Source organism: Dermochelys coriacea, chromosome 1, assembly GCF_009764565.3.
Source record: "Dermochelys coriacea isolate rDerCor1 chromosome 1, rDerCor1.pri.v4, whole genome shotgun sequence".
NCBI lineage: Eukaryota > Metazoa > Chordata > Testudines > Dermochelyidae > Dermochelys > Dermochelys coriacea.
In genome coordinates, this window is record NC_050068.2 from 164,673,042 (window position 1) to 164,691,427 (window position 18,386).

Consider the following 18,386-nt stretch of genomic DNA (forward strand, 5'->3'; position numbering starts at 1 on the left):
AGATTAATTTTGATGTATTTCAGAAACACTATAATATGCAATGTATTTTACATCTGCTGATCTAGTTTTTCCAATATGAAATTAAAACGGGCACACATTAATGTCATGAACAAAACCAATCCCAGAATATGACCTTTAAGATTGGTTAATGTCAATAGCATCTATCCATAGCCGCAGCCACAAAATACATAATAAATGAAGACCACCATAAAAATGTCAGTTTTCCAACAAACACAACATTGCTCTCTCTCAGGAAAAGATGATCTGTGAGGAGTTTACATTATAGCTTACAAACAAAATCAGAGACAATATTTAAATACAAAAGCATTATGTTTAAGAACAGATTTTAGTAAACTGTAACCTTTTAGGAAGGAGATTTTGGTTCTTAGCAGAGATGGCACCAATAATTGATAAAATAATTATTGATTATATACATTTCCAAAATGACTGAGCTAATCAAGTATAACGTCCACTTAAAAAGTTTTATGTACTCTCTTTCAGGGGACTTTATCCTGCAACTACAGGGAAAAGGATTACTTTATATAACAAGTCTTTTCCATCATTTTTTTTCCCCAGAATAAGGGTACTATACATTAGGTGCACTAAATACATACATTAGATTACCTTGAAATAAAGTTTACTTCATGCAAAAAATTTTAAAAGTTGGGTTCTTCTCTTTTTTGCTTCTTTATCAAAAGTTTTATTTTTCCTTCCCTTCCTTTGGTCTTAGCTATATAAGAAACGTTAAGTCTGATCGTCCCTGTTGTTGCTGGAAGACTTTCGGGGGGAGGGAATTTTACAGTATTAATTAAAGGATGAGAGAGCTCACAATAAGCAAAAAGGTTGAAGTTCATGACATTTTAACAAAATCATCATTTATCCCAAATGCTCAATACATACTGGAATTAAATAGGTGTTAACTAAAAAAAGTTTTTTAAAAAATTGAATTAAATCCTCTCCCTTCACAGTTATTCAGTTTTCAGCCTCTTCTTGACCCATCATAATTTCACTAGTTCAATAGTGTCTTTCAAGGTAGAAGAGATCTAAATTTCTAATGGAGGGTGGGGGCAGGGAAACACACACACAAGCAGAAACTCCTTCACGCTTAAAAAAAAAAAGATGTTTTCTTTTCATATCATAAAGAAAAAAAAAGGAGGGGGCTTTCCTCTCCCTTCCCCCCTTCTTCCAGTCAACTTAAAGGCATCTTGGCAGAAAAGGGAGCTAGCAGAAGAATAGAACTTACTTTAGAGGCGATATGATGGGGACTCCCAGCTGAGAGACACCCAGTCAGGCACTACTGCTCCACCTAATGATTCCAGAAATTCCCCAGCCAGATACAACCCTGTCCTCCTGCTCCCAGTTCAAATTCTTCTGTGTGATGAGAGCTGATCCCATAGCCAAGGACGACAAGCTCTTGGGGAGCTAACCTCTCCAAGCCATGGAGAAGGACAAGGAGGAGAGTGTGTGCTCCCACGCTCCTTTTAGCGAAAAAGGGAGAGCTGCACTCCCCCTTATTTTAACTCCTGATGGCAATGCAGATGACTTACTCCTTTAAAAAACAAAACCATATATAACAAAGGTGCCCCCTCAAAAAATTATGTAACATTTGCTAGTCTCCATTCTTTGGATTTCTCACAGGAGAGCAAAAAATAATATGGCATTATTTCTCCATCAATCAGTTCTGTATTTTTGCTGGTAATCCATACAAACTCTATATTCCCCATTCCCTACAAAAACAAAGATTATAATTTCTGAAATTGAGACACTGGTCAATGTACTCATCAGTCTGTGCCATTTTCCTGCACTTTTATGGCCCTTTTCAAATAATTAATCTCAAGGCAACTTTCTATAACAATAACACAAACATCTTTGGTAACAGTACAGAAGTTAAAAACTGTTCTTTTCTGATGTCAGAGGATGGGAGAGACAATCTTTAAATTAATATTGAAGAGTCATTCCTTGATGAGCATGTGTAACTCCCCACAACCTCAAATCAGTAATATAATTCACTTTTAGATTTGTTTAAAATTTACTTTAATATCTAGCACATATTAAAGTTAAGTGTTTTTCCTTTAATTCTGAATTATGACATGGAACCTTTTAACCTTGTAGAAAATAAAATGAGGTTTATTCAGTGTTGGAGATAGGTACACAATAAGTAATATGTTCTATTCCATTCTTTATAGGTTCTTTTACCATCCTCACCACCATAGTATTTGAACACCTTCCAGTAGTGCATTAAGAGACATGACTAACACTATGTTTCCAATACTACAGTTGTTTACAGAAAAATAAATCAAAACATGCTGATACATCACTGAGCAAGACCCATGTGTGAACTTCTTAAAGCAGGTGCACACTGAGGCAGTGAGAAATAAAAGTTTCTCTCTCTAAAATGCAATACATTACTCTCACATCATTAAAATAAATAAATTTACATTAATAAACAACAGGATAATCCCACATATGCACATCTTCCAATTCCCTACATGTTGATGCACAGATTTTAGCATCACAGTAAAAAAAAAAAAAAGCCATGTACACTACAATAAGCTTAAACATCACCTATCAAGTCACACGTCTCTTTTTCTTTCTTCTAGTGAATGACAAACAGCGGGAGATTCCTTAGTTGAAATCCCATCAAACAAGCATACAACTGCTGAGGCAGAATTTGGTCTGTAGATGTTTAAACAATTTCTTCTTACATTCACAGGGATCCTGCAGTGTAGATCACAAGAATCCACACAATTCTGAAACCCTTTCTTCTTCTACCCAACCACATAAGAGGAAGATACTGAAAATTTGCATTCATTCTAACTGCCCACAACATACTGCAATTATCTGACTCAAGTCATTTTCTTAGGTAGGATAAGAAAGAGAGACAGACAGACATACAATAACAACAGAGAGAACAATAAGAGACACAAAAACTGTTGAAATGTCTAACACCCAAACAAAAACACTTCTTCCATGTAGCAGCTGTGTTAGTCTGTGAGCTGTAGCTCACGAAAGCTTATGCTCAAATAAATGTGTTAGTCTCTAAGGTGCCATAAGTACTCCTTTTCTTTTTTACTTCTTCCATGGCATCATTTCCACTTCATGCAAATTTTTAGGTTTGCTGCAGTTTTCATATACAGATCAAACAAACAAGCTAACTACACAGGGCCAGATTCAGAGGGGATGTAAGTGGCAGTAAAAATTGCATATTCATAAAACAGCATAAGCAACATAAATTGGTGTAATTTACTCCAAGAGAACAAAGATGCAATGGGAAAAGCAACATATTAGGGTACAATCCAGACTAATGAGTTGCTGTGTCATTCCTGCCCTCTAGCATGGAGTGCCCTTTACAATGCTTTGCTGCTGTAGCCTCCTGCATGAAAGTCATTCCAAGCTATGTCTGTGTGTGTGCTGCAGCCAGCCACATCTGTGCTTTTACCAACCTTGGTTATACTGCAGGTGACCCCAACACACCCCCAGTATTAGATTTTCCCTCAGAAATGTATGTCCTGTGATACCCACCCCTCTCCTGGACAATACAAGTTTATGTAAAGTCTGTTACTGCTTTTAAAAGAAATAATTTGCACAGAACCTGCAATTCCAAATGGAGTTTCCCAGACACTTCAGTTTAAATACATTGGACTAGATAAAACAATAAAGTAAGTTTATTCACTAAAGAGATTTTAAGTAAGTACAAGTAATGAGGCATAAGTCCAAGTTATAACTCTGATGGTGCTGAACTTAAACTATATCAGAATCAAGCAAAGTAATTTCTCACCATATTCTTTCAGCAGTCTTACTCACCAAACTTCGTAGGTCAGGACCCCTCTGCCAGTTCAGCACTGATTTCTTTGTCCTTCAGGTGCTGTGAATACATCTCCAGATGACATTTGGGAGACAAAAGAGTCTATATGGAAGGATATTCCCTGCTGCTTTTTCCTCACCTGTTTGAGCATCCTGTGTTTCCTGACCTGCTTGATGACCCCGTTTACTGCTTAAATGCAAATTAAGCAGAATACACATTCCTTTGAGGCAGACCTGTCTGCTAACCTCAGTTTGGAATGTGTTAATAACATCATAAAGTGGAATATTATAACTTCACATAAGACATTGTCACACACATTTTATCAGGACAATAAGGAACAGAAAATTATGATTTTTAAAATGATAACTCACAAGGCATACTTTGTACAAATATTATTACAGGAGCATGTGGGATGTGGACACAGGAGGTGCATTCTATCACAAGCGTGTAAAGATAAAAGCCAATAAGATGAAGCAGGCCTCCTTTTACACACTTACTTTAGTGGCTTTTCTTGCTTCAGTGATGCTGTCGTTTCACTGACTGGATGTACAATATTGCTTACCCCAAGCATTCAAAATCATGAATTGGGCTCAACAAATCCCATGAGATTGGCTTAAAATCATGAGAATTTTAAAAAATAGAGAATTTTGGGGGGTGGAGTTACTTGCCTTCTGGGTTCTGAGCTGTTAAGGGTACAGTTAGTTCACTTTTTCAAGCATTTCTCTGCAGCCATGGAGCTAAACACTTAATTTTTTTAATAAAAACTGAGAGTATCATGTAATCAGTTGACTCCAATAGGTGGGACATTTAAGAAAAACACCAAATATCAAAAAACTTGCAATAAAATCACAAGAGGTAGCAGTACTGAAATGTAATTCACACTCTCATACAGCAGCTGATGCCCATTTACAAACATGATACACCCCCACGTACATCACTTCTGAGTCTGGCACACGTTATCTCGAAACCAATATTCCATCCACAGATGAACTAAAACCGCTACCCCACAAAAGATACCCTTATGCTTCAAAAAGAAAAACGAGTACTTGTGGCACCCTAGAGACTAACACATTTATTTGAGCATAAGCTTTCGTGAGCTACAGCTCACTTCAACTTCTGCTGCACAAATCACACTTCATAGCTATACTGCCAAAGATATGGAGTACTTGTGGCACCTTAGAGACTAACAAATTTATTAGAGCATAAGCTTTTGTGAGCTACAGCTCACTTCATCGGATGCATTCGGTGGAAAATACAGTCGGGAGATTTATATACGCACACAGAGAACATGAAACAATGGGTTTCAAGAAAACAACAGAACGCCACTAGCCATCACCTTCAGCCCCCAACTAAAACCTCTCCAACGCATCATCAAGGATCTACAACCTATCCTGAAGGACGACCCATCACTCTCACAGATCTTGGGAGACAGACCAGTCCTTGCTTACAGACAGCCCCCCAATCTGAAGCAAATACTCACCAGCAACCACACACCACACAACAGAACCACTAACCCAGGAACCTATCCTTGCAACAAAGCCCGCTGCCAACTCTGTCCACATATCTATTCAGGGGATACCATCATAGGGCCTAATCACATCAGCCACACTATCAGAGGCTCGTTCACCTGCGCATCTACCAATGTGATATATGCCATCATGTGCCAGCAATGCCCCTCTGCCATGTACATTGGCCAAACTGGACAGTCTCTACGTAAAAGAATGAATGGACACAAATCAGACGTCAAGAATTATAACATTCAAAAACCAGTTGGAGAACACTTCAACCTCTCTGGTCACTCGATCACAGACCTAAGAGTGGCTATCCTTCAACAAAAAAGCATCAAAAACAGACTCCAACGAGAGACTGCTGAATTGGAATTAATTTGCAAACTGGATACAATTAACTTAGGCTTGAATAGAGACTGGGAATGGATGAGTCATTACACAAAGTAAAACTATTTCCCCATGTTATTTCTCCGCCCACCCCATCCCCCACTGTTCCTCTGATATTCTTGTTAACTGCTGGAATTAGCCTACCTTGCTTGTCACCATGAAAGGTTTTCCTCCTTTCCCCCCCTGCTGCTGGTGATGGCTTATCTTAAGTGATCACTCTCCTTACAGTGTGTATGATAAACCCATTGTTTCATGTTCTCTGTGTGTGTATATAAATCTCCCCTCTGTTTTTTCCACCAAATGCATCCGATGAAGTGAGCTGTAGCTCACGAAAGCTTATGCTCTAATAAATTTGTTAGTCTCTAAGGTGCCACAAGTACTCCTTTTCTTTTTGCCAATACAGACTAACACGGCTGCTACTCTGAAACCAGGCAGAGTTCATTTGCTAGAGAGCAAAGAGACAGTTTGAGGCCACCACCCTAAGACTGAAGCACTCATCGACATCGCTGGGAGTTCCTTCACTCAGCACCTCTCCCGGGATAGGGAATGCACAGTTCTTTCCAAGTTACCATGTTTCTCACCATGATAAATTAACAGCTCAGCTGAGCTGGCCTGGCCTGGCCCTGACAGCTTTGTTCTGTTTCCCAGCGAGCTCCAGAAGGGAATTTAGGCCCCAACGACATGGGCTTTTCAAATAAGTTTCAGGCGTTATCTAGCTGCAGGCCCAGAAAACGAAGACTGGAGCTGGGGCTGCTGATGGGGAACACGTTAAACACCGTCTCAGGGGCTGGCTGTACAATACAGACGGCCCTGGGAGGGGGGGTGGTAATTTCTTGTTTGCTGCAGTGTCACCAGGGGCGGGGCATGAACGGTCACACGGCCCAATTAACTGCCGGCCCCTGTGCACGCGGCCGCTCCCCGATGATGGCACCTCCCACTCTGTCCGGACAGCTTTCAGCGCCCCGCCCCGCCCCGCCCGGCCCTGCCCCGCCCCGCCCCGCCCCTCCCCGGCGTCTGTGACGCGCGCCCAGCCCCGGCGACTTCTTCTACGCAGGCCGCGCGTCATAACCACCCCAGACTCTGTCACGTGCCAGGCGGACGCAGGAGCGGGCGGGGTCACGCGTTGGCAGGGAGGCCAGAGGCTTCTGTCTATGGTGGGGACTACATATCCCACCATCCCAGGCGGCGCGGGCGTCGACTCCGTTGGCATGGGCGGGGGGCGGGGCCGCTCCCCCAGAGAGAGCCGCTGGGAGCCGTCCCTCCCACCGCGCTTCCAGGCACCACCCTTCAACGTGCGCGTGCCTTCCGCTCCCCTACGCAGGCGCCAATCACGGGGGAGGGGGGGCCAGGTGAGGCGGGGGCGTCGGACAGCGGCGGCGGCGACGTTGACAGGCGGGGGTAGTGGGGGAGGGGCAAGGGGCGCTGCGGGACCCGGCCCCCGGGCGAGAGGGTGGGGCAGCGGCGGGCTGTGCCGAGACCTTGGCTCCGGCCGGGGGGGTGATTTAGTGTCACTTCCCCCTCCGCCCCCGCTGAGCGGGGTAATGCCGGTTAATGGCCGCCCGCTCCGGAAGTGGCCTGTCACCCTGGTCTCTGAGCCCTAGTCTGGCCGCGCCCTGTGCAGCGTGTCAGATCGCGTGCGGAGCTGTTAGTCTGTCATCCTAATGGAGTAGGAAACGGCTGTCCCAGGGTGAGCCAGCGTCGCTGATCTCTAGGGAGTCCCCCCCCCCCCGTGCAGTTTCCCCCACATGATGGCACAGCTGGCAGTTACTGCTGTGAAGGCATTGTTTGTTTGCTCTGGGGGAGAAGTAGCTCTAGAGCTGGATAATCAAGATTTACCGTAAACGGTGAGTCTAGAGTAACCCTTCTACTGCTGTGAGCAAAGTGAGGCCAGGTCTACACCACAGACCTATATTGGTGTATAACTATGTCACTTGGGTGTGAAAAGTCCACACCCCTGAACAATGTAGTTATACTGACCTATCCCTACGTGTAGACAGCACTATGTTGATGGAAGCAGTTCTCCCGTTGACACACTTACACCGCCTCTCGGGGAGGTGGATTAACTACGCCACCAGGAAAAGCTCTCCTGATGGCACAGGAGCATCTTCACTGAAACGCCCAGCGGCACAGCTGCATTGGTGCAGCTGCGGCATTTGAAGTGTAGAGCTGCCCTGAGTGTTTGCAGATGGAAATGTTCATTTAATGAATGCTTATTAAACAGCAATAATATTTTTCTCACAGATGCCTCTATCAGAGAAGAAAGTTCTTCTCTGATGAAAATTGCAGGATTAAGGCCAAAATCACCATAACGGTGAGGATGCCATTTTAGTTAAATACTTTTGTAGAGCATGATGCTACAAAATATCATTTTGCATAGGTCTTACATAACTATCCTACATAAAGCACCACACACCGCTGTATACAATATCATACACAATCGTAGCAGCTTTTATTTAAAATTATCAACAATTGAGTATAACTTAGATTTCAACAATAGTAACGAGTAGTGGATTGTACAAGTACTTTTAAGTGATACTTAGAATCAGAATTTTTTTTCCAATCAGATTATAAATATAAAGCAGGTCTAATTTTGAGCCTAATCTGTGTAATTTGACAGCAACTCAGAGAGGCTACTAGACATAAAAACTTTCAACACACTATTTTGAGTAAGCGTGATTATATGAAAAACAGTTACACACAGTTATAGGGGATTCATCCACTGCCTAATGCACTCAGTTCTAAGAGATGGTCTACTGATCTTATTTAACATGTTTGCAGCCTTTGTTAAGGCAACAAGAGACTATAATGATCATCTAGTCCAGGGATCAGCAACCTGTGGCCCGCCAGGGTAAGCCTCCTGGCGGGCCAAGCCGGTTTGTTTACCTGCCACATCCTCAGGTTTGGCCGATCGCAGCTCCCACTGGCTGTGGTTCGCTGTTCTAGGCCATGGAGGCTGCAGGAAGCAGTGGTCAGCACATCCCTCGGCCCGCGCTGCTTCCTGCAGTGAACCCGTGGCCAGTAGGAGCTGCAGTCAGCTTAATCAGCGGATGCGGCAGGTAAACAAACTGGCCCGACCTGCCAGGGGGCTTACGCTGGCGGGCTGCGTTCCAAAGGTTACCGATCCCTGATCTAATCCAACCTCAAGAACTGCTCTTTTGTGATATTGGGACAGCTGTGTTGCAAATGAGTTTTAATTTGTAGTATATACAGGATTCTTCTGTGTGTAAATAGTGCTAATCTGCTGTTTTTATATATATATATATATATATATATATAGGCAAGTGTATGACTGAGAATTGGCGTCTAAAATAAAGGTCTTTGTACATAAAAATTAATCTGAATTTTGATAATCTTTGAAAGTAAAAGAAAATAACTGGTTAATGTCAGAAGATTTTAAGAAATAATATTGGCTTTTAAAATTCAACACATTAGTTTTATTTTATGTTCAGTGTTGTTGTTTTTTACAGGTCATTGTTTAGGATGTAGCAGCATCTGAAGAAATATGAAGTGGCTTTGTGTCATATTGACAAAAAAAATTGGATGTCATCTCTGGGCGCTTTCAACAATGATTCCCAAAAAAGTAAAAACATTTCCTTATCCCTATATCATTGAGCATAGAATGTTGTCAGGTTACAAACCTAAAAATAACATCAAAGACTCTTACAGACATCTTAAACTTCAGGAGGGGTGTTCCCTAGATGATGTAAGAAGTTCATTTAGAAATCTTGCCAAACGGTATCATCCAGACAGTGGTTCCATCACAGCTGATTCCGCAACATTTATGCAGATAGAAGAAGCATACCGAACTGTGCTTTCTGATGTGGCCAAGAAAATGAAATCAAGTGAAAGTGAAGATGAAGAGGAAACCAAATTCAAATCCAAAGCACCACAGCACAGGCAGTATTTAAGTTTTGAAGGTGTTGGTTTTGGGACTCCAAGTCAAAGAGAGAGACAGTACATGCAGTTTAGAGTAGACCGTGCAGCTGAGCAGGTGATGGAATATCGAAAGCAGAAACTTGAGAGCCAGTATGCTATGAACACTATGATAGCCAAAGATATAAGGCAGAGTAAGAAGGTAAAAATTACCCAAGCAATTGACCGTTTGGTTGAGGACCTCATCCAGGAATCAATGGCTAATGGAGACTTTGATAACCTCAGTGGTAAAGGAAAACCATTGCAGAAATTTTCATATTGTCCACATATTGATCCTATGACTCACAACCTGAACAGAATTCTAATAGATAATGGATACCAACCAGAATGGATTCTGATGCAGAAAGAAATACGAGAAACTATTGAGGAACTAAGAAAGAACATAGTAGCATCTAGGAATAAACTTGGAGAGCCAATGACACTATGTAGACAGAAACAATGGAGTCAGATTTGTGAACAATTAATAGACGATATCAAGAAACTAAACAAAAGAATTAGTGACTTCAATTTAATTGTTCCCATTCTGAACAGACAAATGGTTCATTTTAATGCAGACAAAGAAATTGCACGAGCACAGAAGGCTTATGAGATCCTCATGGAAAAAACAAAGACCACTGATGTGGATACAAAGGAAAATGAACAGGGAAAAGTTAAAATGTTTAGGCTTAAATCCAGCTTTTTGAAGTGGATAAATCTTATGTTGAAATAAAATAAAATGGATGTACCCCCAGTTTTGATTAAATATTCACGTTAATACGTTTTGTAGTTTGAGAGAGAATTTTTCAGGTTTACTGAAAATATAAAACCTACCTGTTTTAATGTTTAGAAGGAATCTAGCTGCTTGACCTGGCTCTCCAAGTGGTCAATATGAAAGCTGCTTAAGAATAAATAATTTTTCTCAGCCAGTTTTGCTTTTGTTAAGCTTATTCTGCTGCATATATTGAACCAATGTTTTATTTGAGTAAATCAGAAAGAATTAAACCTCATAAAAGTACCATTATCTTTGCTTTACAAATTAGGAAACTGAGGTACAAAGAGATGACAGCAAGTTAGTGACAGAACCAAGAATAAAATCTATATTTATTAACTTCCTATCCTGTGCTCTATTCATTGAACCATTCTGCTCTCTTAGGTTGAATGCTCACAGCAAGGAACAGTGAGCAGGAAAAAAAAAAAGCCCTTTTTAAGTAATAAATTGTCTTATTTAAAAAAATACTTATGTCAGAGACTGTTTTCTGGTATAAGGAATTGTGGCTAATAGTAGAGTCCCTGCTCTCATGAGCTAGTACATATTTCTTTAGATAAGTAGACTGAACATTTTCCTGAGAATGCTGGGAGCTTAGTTACTAGTTCAATTTTCTGAATGCTTCTTATATGTTAAAAGGACACTGAGAAAGCTGACAGGCCAAAATGTAAACCTTACCCCCACAACAACTTTTTGTCCCCTGATGGTTGCTTCTAGTGTCTGATCACTCCAAATGAAAGCGGAAACAGTATTAAAATCACAGCTCATTGACGGGTGATCTAGCAACAATCAAACCTGAATTTGTTGCGTTTGTTTACACACATGCTCATTTTGTACTGTGCCTGTGCTATCCTTGCATTCTCTGCTTTTGTGATATGGCAAAAGGCTGAAATTGGCTCTCAAGTTTTTCAGAGACCAGGATTCTTGTCTGTTTCTATAGTCCATCCCCTCATAAGAAATGAGCAGACAGAGCAAGTAAGAGACTGATATGATGTGTACAAACTCGTATGCAATCCCACTGAGCTGAGTTTATTGGTGGTGGGTCATGCAGTTGAGAAACTTGCACTGCACACTTTAGTTTTGGTAGGATAAGGATAATCATTTTTCATCATCATCTAGACATTAAAAAGAAAAATTCAAGAGGTCACATTTAGGGCCTTTCAATCTTCAGTGACCCTATTGACAGTTGAAAGGGGTACATTTTCCTTTTTGTCTTATGAATAGCAATACTGAAAGCCATGGAGTGCTTGAATACATTATTTTAGCATCTCAGGGAAGATTTTGGCCTTTCGCAAACTTTGTGCTCATTTTAGATGTCACTTCTGTATGAATGCCTGCTTATTTATTGAAGAGTGTAAGTGACCTTTAGTAGTTCTTGTTTATAATGGAAACTTCAGACCAGGCAGACTTCTGCTTAACTTTAGGACTTAATTACAGCAGATAAAAGCCTTTTCGCACAATATTATTGAAAAGATTGTAACTTCTGTTTGTCCAGATGACCAATGAAATTTGACTGGCATTTCTAATTAAACTTATCCAACAGTACAAACAAAATAATTACTCATTTCTCAACTGCAAACTGAATAGATGTGAACAGATTCCTTGTACTTTAAATCAGCTTTACAAAATGGTCATGAAAAATTATCAGGCACAAGATCTGCTTTTCCACACTTTACCTTGATGATGAAAAAAAATTAAATTTTACTTGCCCCTGGCATCTGGGGGAAAGACTGATATAAATATCAGTTTTCTGCATATTTTAGGCCATAAAATCTTAAGAATATCAAGCTATCTAATCAGCATTTCTAAAGCCCCTAGCACCATAATATCTAAGAAGTGTATTTGAATTATACAAACCCAAGAAAGAACTGCGGAGAGAGCAGTGAATTCTCCATCCCATGTGAGGTCTAATAATGTGCCTCTAATTTGAGATTGATGACAGTTCGCTGTTAGGTCTGACTTGTGGAAAATAATAAAATTAAGATATTACTTCCAGATACAAAGGGTGTCTGACTACCTACATGTACAGGGAGTTATGTGAATAATTAGTAGATGGAAAGTGCCTTGAAAGGCTTGTTGATATGAGATCTTAATATTCAGATAAAAATTAGTTATGGAGTTGTTGGAATAGACTATATCAACCTTGGTGTCAGTATTTTGCTCATTCCTATCCAAACCTGCATTTCAGTTTCTTTTAATTACTAGACCATTACCATGCATCTAAATCCTGTTCTAGTAGTTGTAGAGCTTGGGTTTCAAAGTCCAAACATCCCTGCTGGAGATACTGTTGCACAAATGGTATTACTGGGTCTTGAGGGCTGCCATTCACCTTCTTTTGAATAACCAACAGAGAAGGTTTTGAGGAGAAGCAACGGGGGGCACTACAGGGGAGAGCAGAGGACAAGCAAGGGGCAAGAAAAGTTGCCAAGTATCCATTCTTGCAGGAAGCATCTGACACAGCTAATAGAGCATGGGAAAAAAGTGTTTGCATTTTTGAAACTGCTTCTTCACATGTTTGTGTGTGTGGCTTTTCCTTCCACTTCCTACAAATGGGCAATGCAATGGGGAGGCCTCCACCTGCCCACGATTGAGATTAGCAGCACGAACTGATGTAGAAAGTGGCCAGAAACATTGTTTGGGGGTTTGAGGAAAGTTCAAGAGATGTGAGTCACCAGGGGATGAAGAGCAGAAACAGCATCAGAGAACAATGTGGAGGAAGGAATCGTAGACTCATAAACTTTAAGGTCAGAAGGGACCACTGTGATAATGTAGTCTGACCTCCTGCTTGTTGCAGGCCACAGAACCTCACCCACTCCTGAAATAGACCTCTAACCTCTGGCTAAGTTACTGAAGTCCTCAAATCATGGTTTAAAGACTTCAAGGTACAGAGAATTCATCATTTACGCTAGTTTAAACCTTCAAGTGACCTGTGCCCCATGCTGCAGAGAAAGGTGACACCCTTACCCCCACTCTTACCCAGGGGAAAATTTCTTCCCAACCCCAAATATGGTGACCAGTTAGACTGAACATGTGGGCAAGACCCGCCAGGGAGAAACTTGGGAAAGAATTTTCTGTAGTAACTCAGAGTCCTCTGCATCTAGTGTCCTTACTAGCACCAACACATGCTTGGAGGAAAGGATAAGAATGTGGTGGTGTGAATTCAGATAGATGTACTGAGAGGGTAGCAAAAGGGGCAGTTCATGGAAGGGGGGCTCTTACTATATTTCTTAGTGCCAAAGCTAGCGTGGCACTTTACAAGTGGAAGATAAGGCAAGATTCCTGCTTCAATCCAGTAATAATTATTATATTTTATTTATGCTGAGGTAGTGCTCAGAGACTCTAATCAGGGTCGGGTGCTGTACAGACATAAAGTTTGTTTCCTGCTCTGAAAAGCTTGATTTAAGGCTGTTTCTACAATTGAATTGCATGGGCAGATTGCTGTGCCCATAGAGAGAACCCCAAAGATTAGTGGAACTTCGGACGGGAGTCGGGGGTGAGCGAGGGGAGGATCAGGGTCTAACAAGGTATAAAACAATAGGAGGGAGGGAAGGAGATGAAGATAACAATGGTAAGAATAGGTAGATTTGTGAATGCCTTGGTGGGTTTGAGAGACCTAAATCTCAATGGCAGTACTCATGTAAACAAGTGTTTGTAGGATCAGGGTTTATGTCTGTCTGTAGTGTCTTTGCATATTATGTTTGTTTCCATTTGACATCTCTCTGTATGCCTTGGGTTATGTTGCTCCTGTCTTTGTTTCATTCTTAGTTCCCCATCATCCTAGTTTCTGTTCCTTTTGAGTAATCTTTAAAATTTCCTCCCCTTTTTGTTTACTCTCTTCCTCTTTCTAATTTCTCCTTTTTTTTTTTGGACTGATCCTGCTGTGGATACACCAGTCATTTGAATATGAACACTTGTTTTGTGAGACTCTGCCAGCTAACATCTCCAATATTGAATTTAGTCTAGATTTAGAGTTTTGCCTCAAGATTTCTAAAATCTGGTTCATATTAAGTCCTTTATAATGGGCAATTGCCAGCAACTCTTTTTTTGTTTAAAGAGATCTCTCAGTATATATTGGGGCTAATCTATCCTTTTGTCTCTCTGTTGCTTTGAGAACAAAAAGGCTAGAAAGCAAGAAATAGAGAGCTAATTAAATCGTGTACAGGAAGCACGAAGGAAGCTAGTTAGTAATTGACATCTTCAGTCAAATTTTTCACTGCTCTGCTTTTAAGGTTGAAAGTTTTGATCCAAGTACACAAAACAGGATCAATATGAGAGCCCACTTACAGAATTTTGGAGATAGTGTGAAATGTGCATTCAGGAAGACAGAGGGGATTATAATCAGCAAAACACATTAAATTATTCTAATGTCTCCTAGGTTGAGAGCACTCAGCTTTATATGCTCCAGAGCAGGGTTGCCCAGTGGACTGGGCTAGGAATACCTACAACAACAATAGTGGTGGTAGCAATGGTGAAAGTGCTGGCATGCCAGTCTTTTCACCACTGTATCATCTAGCCCTGCTTTGCACAGTGTTAGAAGACAATGATTACAATAAAGGTGGATTTTCTACACTAGTGCTCTCACCAGTGGAACCGCATAAAAAGTATCAATAATGGGTAATTTTACACAAAGGAAGCTACTACAGGTAGTCAGCATGTATCTATACTCAATTCAGCCTCAAACTCTACTATTGCCTCAGAGAGTTTCCCCTTTTTCAGCTTCTCAAAAACTATACCGAACTACTTGTGAGTCACACAGCACTTCTAGTTCTTGGAATCTGATTTATTAAAACATCACAATTCAAATGTCAACTTAAATCTAAACAAGACTTTCCCTCACTACACATTTTCTTCAGTTCCTTTCTGGACTGAACAATTCTTTCCCCAAGCCCAGGTCCTTCCACCTGGTGTTTCCTCATGCCTCTTTGGGTTTCAGCACATCACTGCAGCTTTCGCTAGGTCTTTTCATCTGGCTGGTAGGAAGAGCCTCTTTCCCATGGCCCCCTCTGGATCCCATGCAGAGGTCTCTCCTCCATTACTGTTGCATCAGGGCTCCAGGCCCCAGCACACATGCACTCTTTCTGAGTAGGGGAGCTCTACCAGAACTACAGGTTCCCTGGATAGCCCCCTGTGACACTAAGCACCCCTGTATTCACACCCTACACACAATTGCAATAATCTTTTGTATAAAATATTCCTTGTGATGTATCATTTGAAAACTAATCATAGAATCATACATTCTTCTTCGAGTGCTTGCTCATGTCCATTCCACGTTAGGTGTGCATGCGCCATGTGCACCATTGCTGGAGATTTTTCCCTCAGTGGTATCCATCAGGCCAGCTCTAGCACTCTTGGGTGCTGTGTGCTTATGTGCCGATATAAGGGGCACCGCTAGCCATGCACCCTCTCACTTCCTTTACCACCCACGATGGTTGCTGGAACAACTCCTCTTGCTTCGGCAAGGCATTTTTCAGTGGTTTTCTTCTCTTAACTTAGTTTATTGGTCTTAGTATAGTAGTAGTGTAAATCGTGCTAGTGTAGATAGCCCTCGTCATTTAGCATAGAGAAGCTCCCTTTGTCCCTGAGGCTGGGTATGCCCTGGTCCCCAGGGTTCAAACCTTGTGCATCCTGTGGCAAGCCTATGCCGGTGAGCAACCCATACTACAGTTTTCTGAAGTGTTGGGAGAGGCTCATGTACGAGAGCGCTGTCAGATTTGTCGTGACTTTAAGCCTTGTGCAAAAAAAGATAGAAGTTAGCCCAGTGGTGGGCAACCTGTGGCCAGTGGGCCGCACACAGCCCGTCAGAGTAATCTGCTGGTGGACCGTAAGACAGTTTGTTTACATTGACCATCTGCAGGCACAGCCACCTGCAGCTCCCATTGGCTGGGAACGGAGAGCTGCGGGCGGTCATGCCTGCAGAAGGTAATGTAAACAAACTGTCTTGTGGCCCGCCAGCGGATTACCCTGACGGGCCGTGTGCAGCCTGTGGGCCGCAGGTTGCCCACCAATGGGCTTGACTGAGGGCTATCTTAATGGAAGCTGCTCTTAGACCAGCCTGAGAGCCAACCCACTCAGATTCAGCAGCAAGCACTTTGGCCTTAGTGTGAAGCGCTTCTCCAGCACTACGCACTTCCTTGCACTCATGCGCTGCCGGTGACCTGGCTACTGGGTGAGGCTAGCCTCTAGCCCCTCCCCTTGTGCCCAAGGCCTCACCCTTCCCCATCTGTTCCCTGTTCTGCCCCCTTCCTCCCCTGCAGGAGCCCAGAGCACCCCCACCACGGCCCCCAACACCGGGCAGCCAGGGGGCGAGGCCCCAGCCCCAGTGCTCCAAGTGCCGCAGTCAGCCACAGTGCTCCGGGCGGTGCAGCCAGCCCCGGTGCGCCGGGCGACAGCTCTCCTGGCCCCAGTGCTCTGGGAAGCCAGACAGCACAGCTAGCCCTGGTGCGCCGTGCGGCAGCGCTCCCAGCCCCAGTGCTCTGCGTGGCACAGCCCCAGCACCAGCTGATCTGCCTGTGGGAGGCAGGTCAGCCAGCCCCCGCCATCCTGGGCCAACCAAGGTAGAGCGCTCTGGGAACTGCAGAAAGGGGCCTGGCCTGGGGATGGAGTGTGGGCAGGACCACGCTAGGCTGTTTGGGAAGGCACAGCCCACCTCCGCCTACAATACCCACCACCCATGCTGGCACTGTTGTCCATCTCTGGTGCCAAGGAGGAAACATAAAAAGCAGCGCTCCAAGAGAGGGCACTCTCCAGTGCTGAAGAAGGGCAAACGGGGAAGACAATGGAGTGCAACCCACATTAGGCCAGTCCTCAACCCCCCGGTCCCAGGGCAGCACTATCGACTCCACCCAGAGGGATGTTGAGTCTGGTGCGGGACTCCCTACCGATGCCAGGAAGTTATCGTGACACCAGCAGAATCACAGTGCCTTCTACTCCGGCAGCTTTTGCACAGGCCACGGCCTTGTTATCCCTTCTGGTACTGCTGACCTGGATGGGACAACCACCAGTGCTGATGGGCATGAGCAGGAGAGAACATGATGCTCAAAGCTTCTTCCCAGGACCGGAATCTTCGGTACCCTCCAGGAGCAAGCCGACCTTGCTTTCTTCAGTGAGGTCGTCTCTAGTCCGGCAGTCGTCCTCAGATCCTCAGCACCGCACAGTGGAAGTGAGGGGAACCACTCTATCATGGTCACTTGGGAGGACTCTTCATCGGAATCTGAGATGGAGCTCTATGCCCACCCTAAGAGCCACCTCCAGTACAGGTCTTGTTGTAGGAGCAGCAGTGATCTGTATGCTCTGTATGACTATGCTATGTGTAACCTGTATGCTCAAAGGTCTGTTACACTTCCCCCCATCTTTTGTCTCCTCTCCCTCTTTGAATACCTGTGAAGTGGCTTTTCCCCTCCCCTCCTGGAATGCTTGTGGGATGAATGGGCTAGTTGAACAGCTGGAAGATCAGAAGAGCTCCCAGGTAGACAAGGTGTCTGGGACTCTAATTAGGCAGCACTCACACACCCAATGCATGGACACTGCATGGACACTGGCTGAGGTGGAGTGTGACCAACAAGACACAGCCAAGTCATCTCTAGTCGCAGGCCAAAAGGAGCAGGTCCTTAAAAGGGGAAGGGGCCATGTGCTCAGGAGCGCACTCACAAGCTTGTACCTCCAGTGACCGGGTTCATCATCCCACCGGTCCTACTTGGTTGCATCCAAGAGGTGGGCTCCCGCACTGCTCTGCTCAGCACCGGACCCCAACTCCTGTACCAAACCCAGTACCAATTTACAGGATGTGGACCCAATAGAGGTACTAGAGGCAGAAGAAGAGGAGGAAGCTCCCACTCCGGTCCTGGCTTCTTCCTCCTCCCCAAGTGAGGCTGCCTCAGGACCGAGTGGCTCGCTGCCCCAAGATGACTTTAGAGCCCACCAGGAACTCCTAAAGAGGATAGTGGCCAACCTGGGACTAGAGGTTGAGGAGCTCAAGGAATCATCCTACAGCTTCATTGACATTCTGGCT

General features: G+C 43.4%; 1 protein-coding gene and 1 pseudogene across 7 annotated transcripts; one reads left to right on the forward strand and one right to left on the reverse strand.

The window, feature by feature from the left end:
* The window catches only part of LOC119851732, a 47,774-nt pseudogene extending 41,116 nt beyond the window's left edge, over positions 1–6,658 (reverse strand).
* Positions 6,659–6,773: 115 nt separating this feature from the next.
* On the forward strand, positions 6,774–12,513 carry DNAJC28 (DnaJ heat shock protein family (Hsp40) member C28). 7 transcript variants are annotated; one of them, XM_038409687.2, is made up of 3 exons: positions 6,774–6,854; positions 7,942–8,011; positions 9,168–12,513. In XM_038409687.2, exon 3 carries the CDS (start codon positions 9,203–9,205, stop codon positions 10,340–10,342), a length of 1,140 nt encoding a protein of 379 aa, XP_038265615.1. In that variant the 5' UTR covers positions 6,774–6,854; positions 7,942–8,011; positions 9,168–9,202; the 3' UTR covers positions 10,343–12,513. The 7 variants fall into 7 exon arrangements, with proteins under 7 accessions (XP_038265615.1, XP_043364288.1, XP_038265559.1 ...); XM_038409631.2 differs by lacking the exon at positions 6,774–6,854 and adding an exon at positions 6,973–7,049; XM_038409639.2 differs by lacking the exon at positions 6,774–6,854 and adding an exon at positions 7,132–7,387.
* The last annotated feature ends 5,873 nt before the right edge of the window (positions 12,514–18,386 follow it).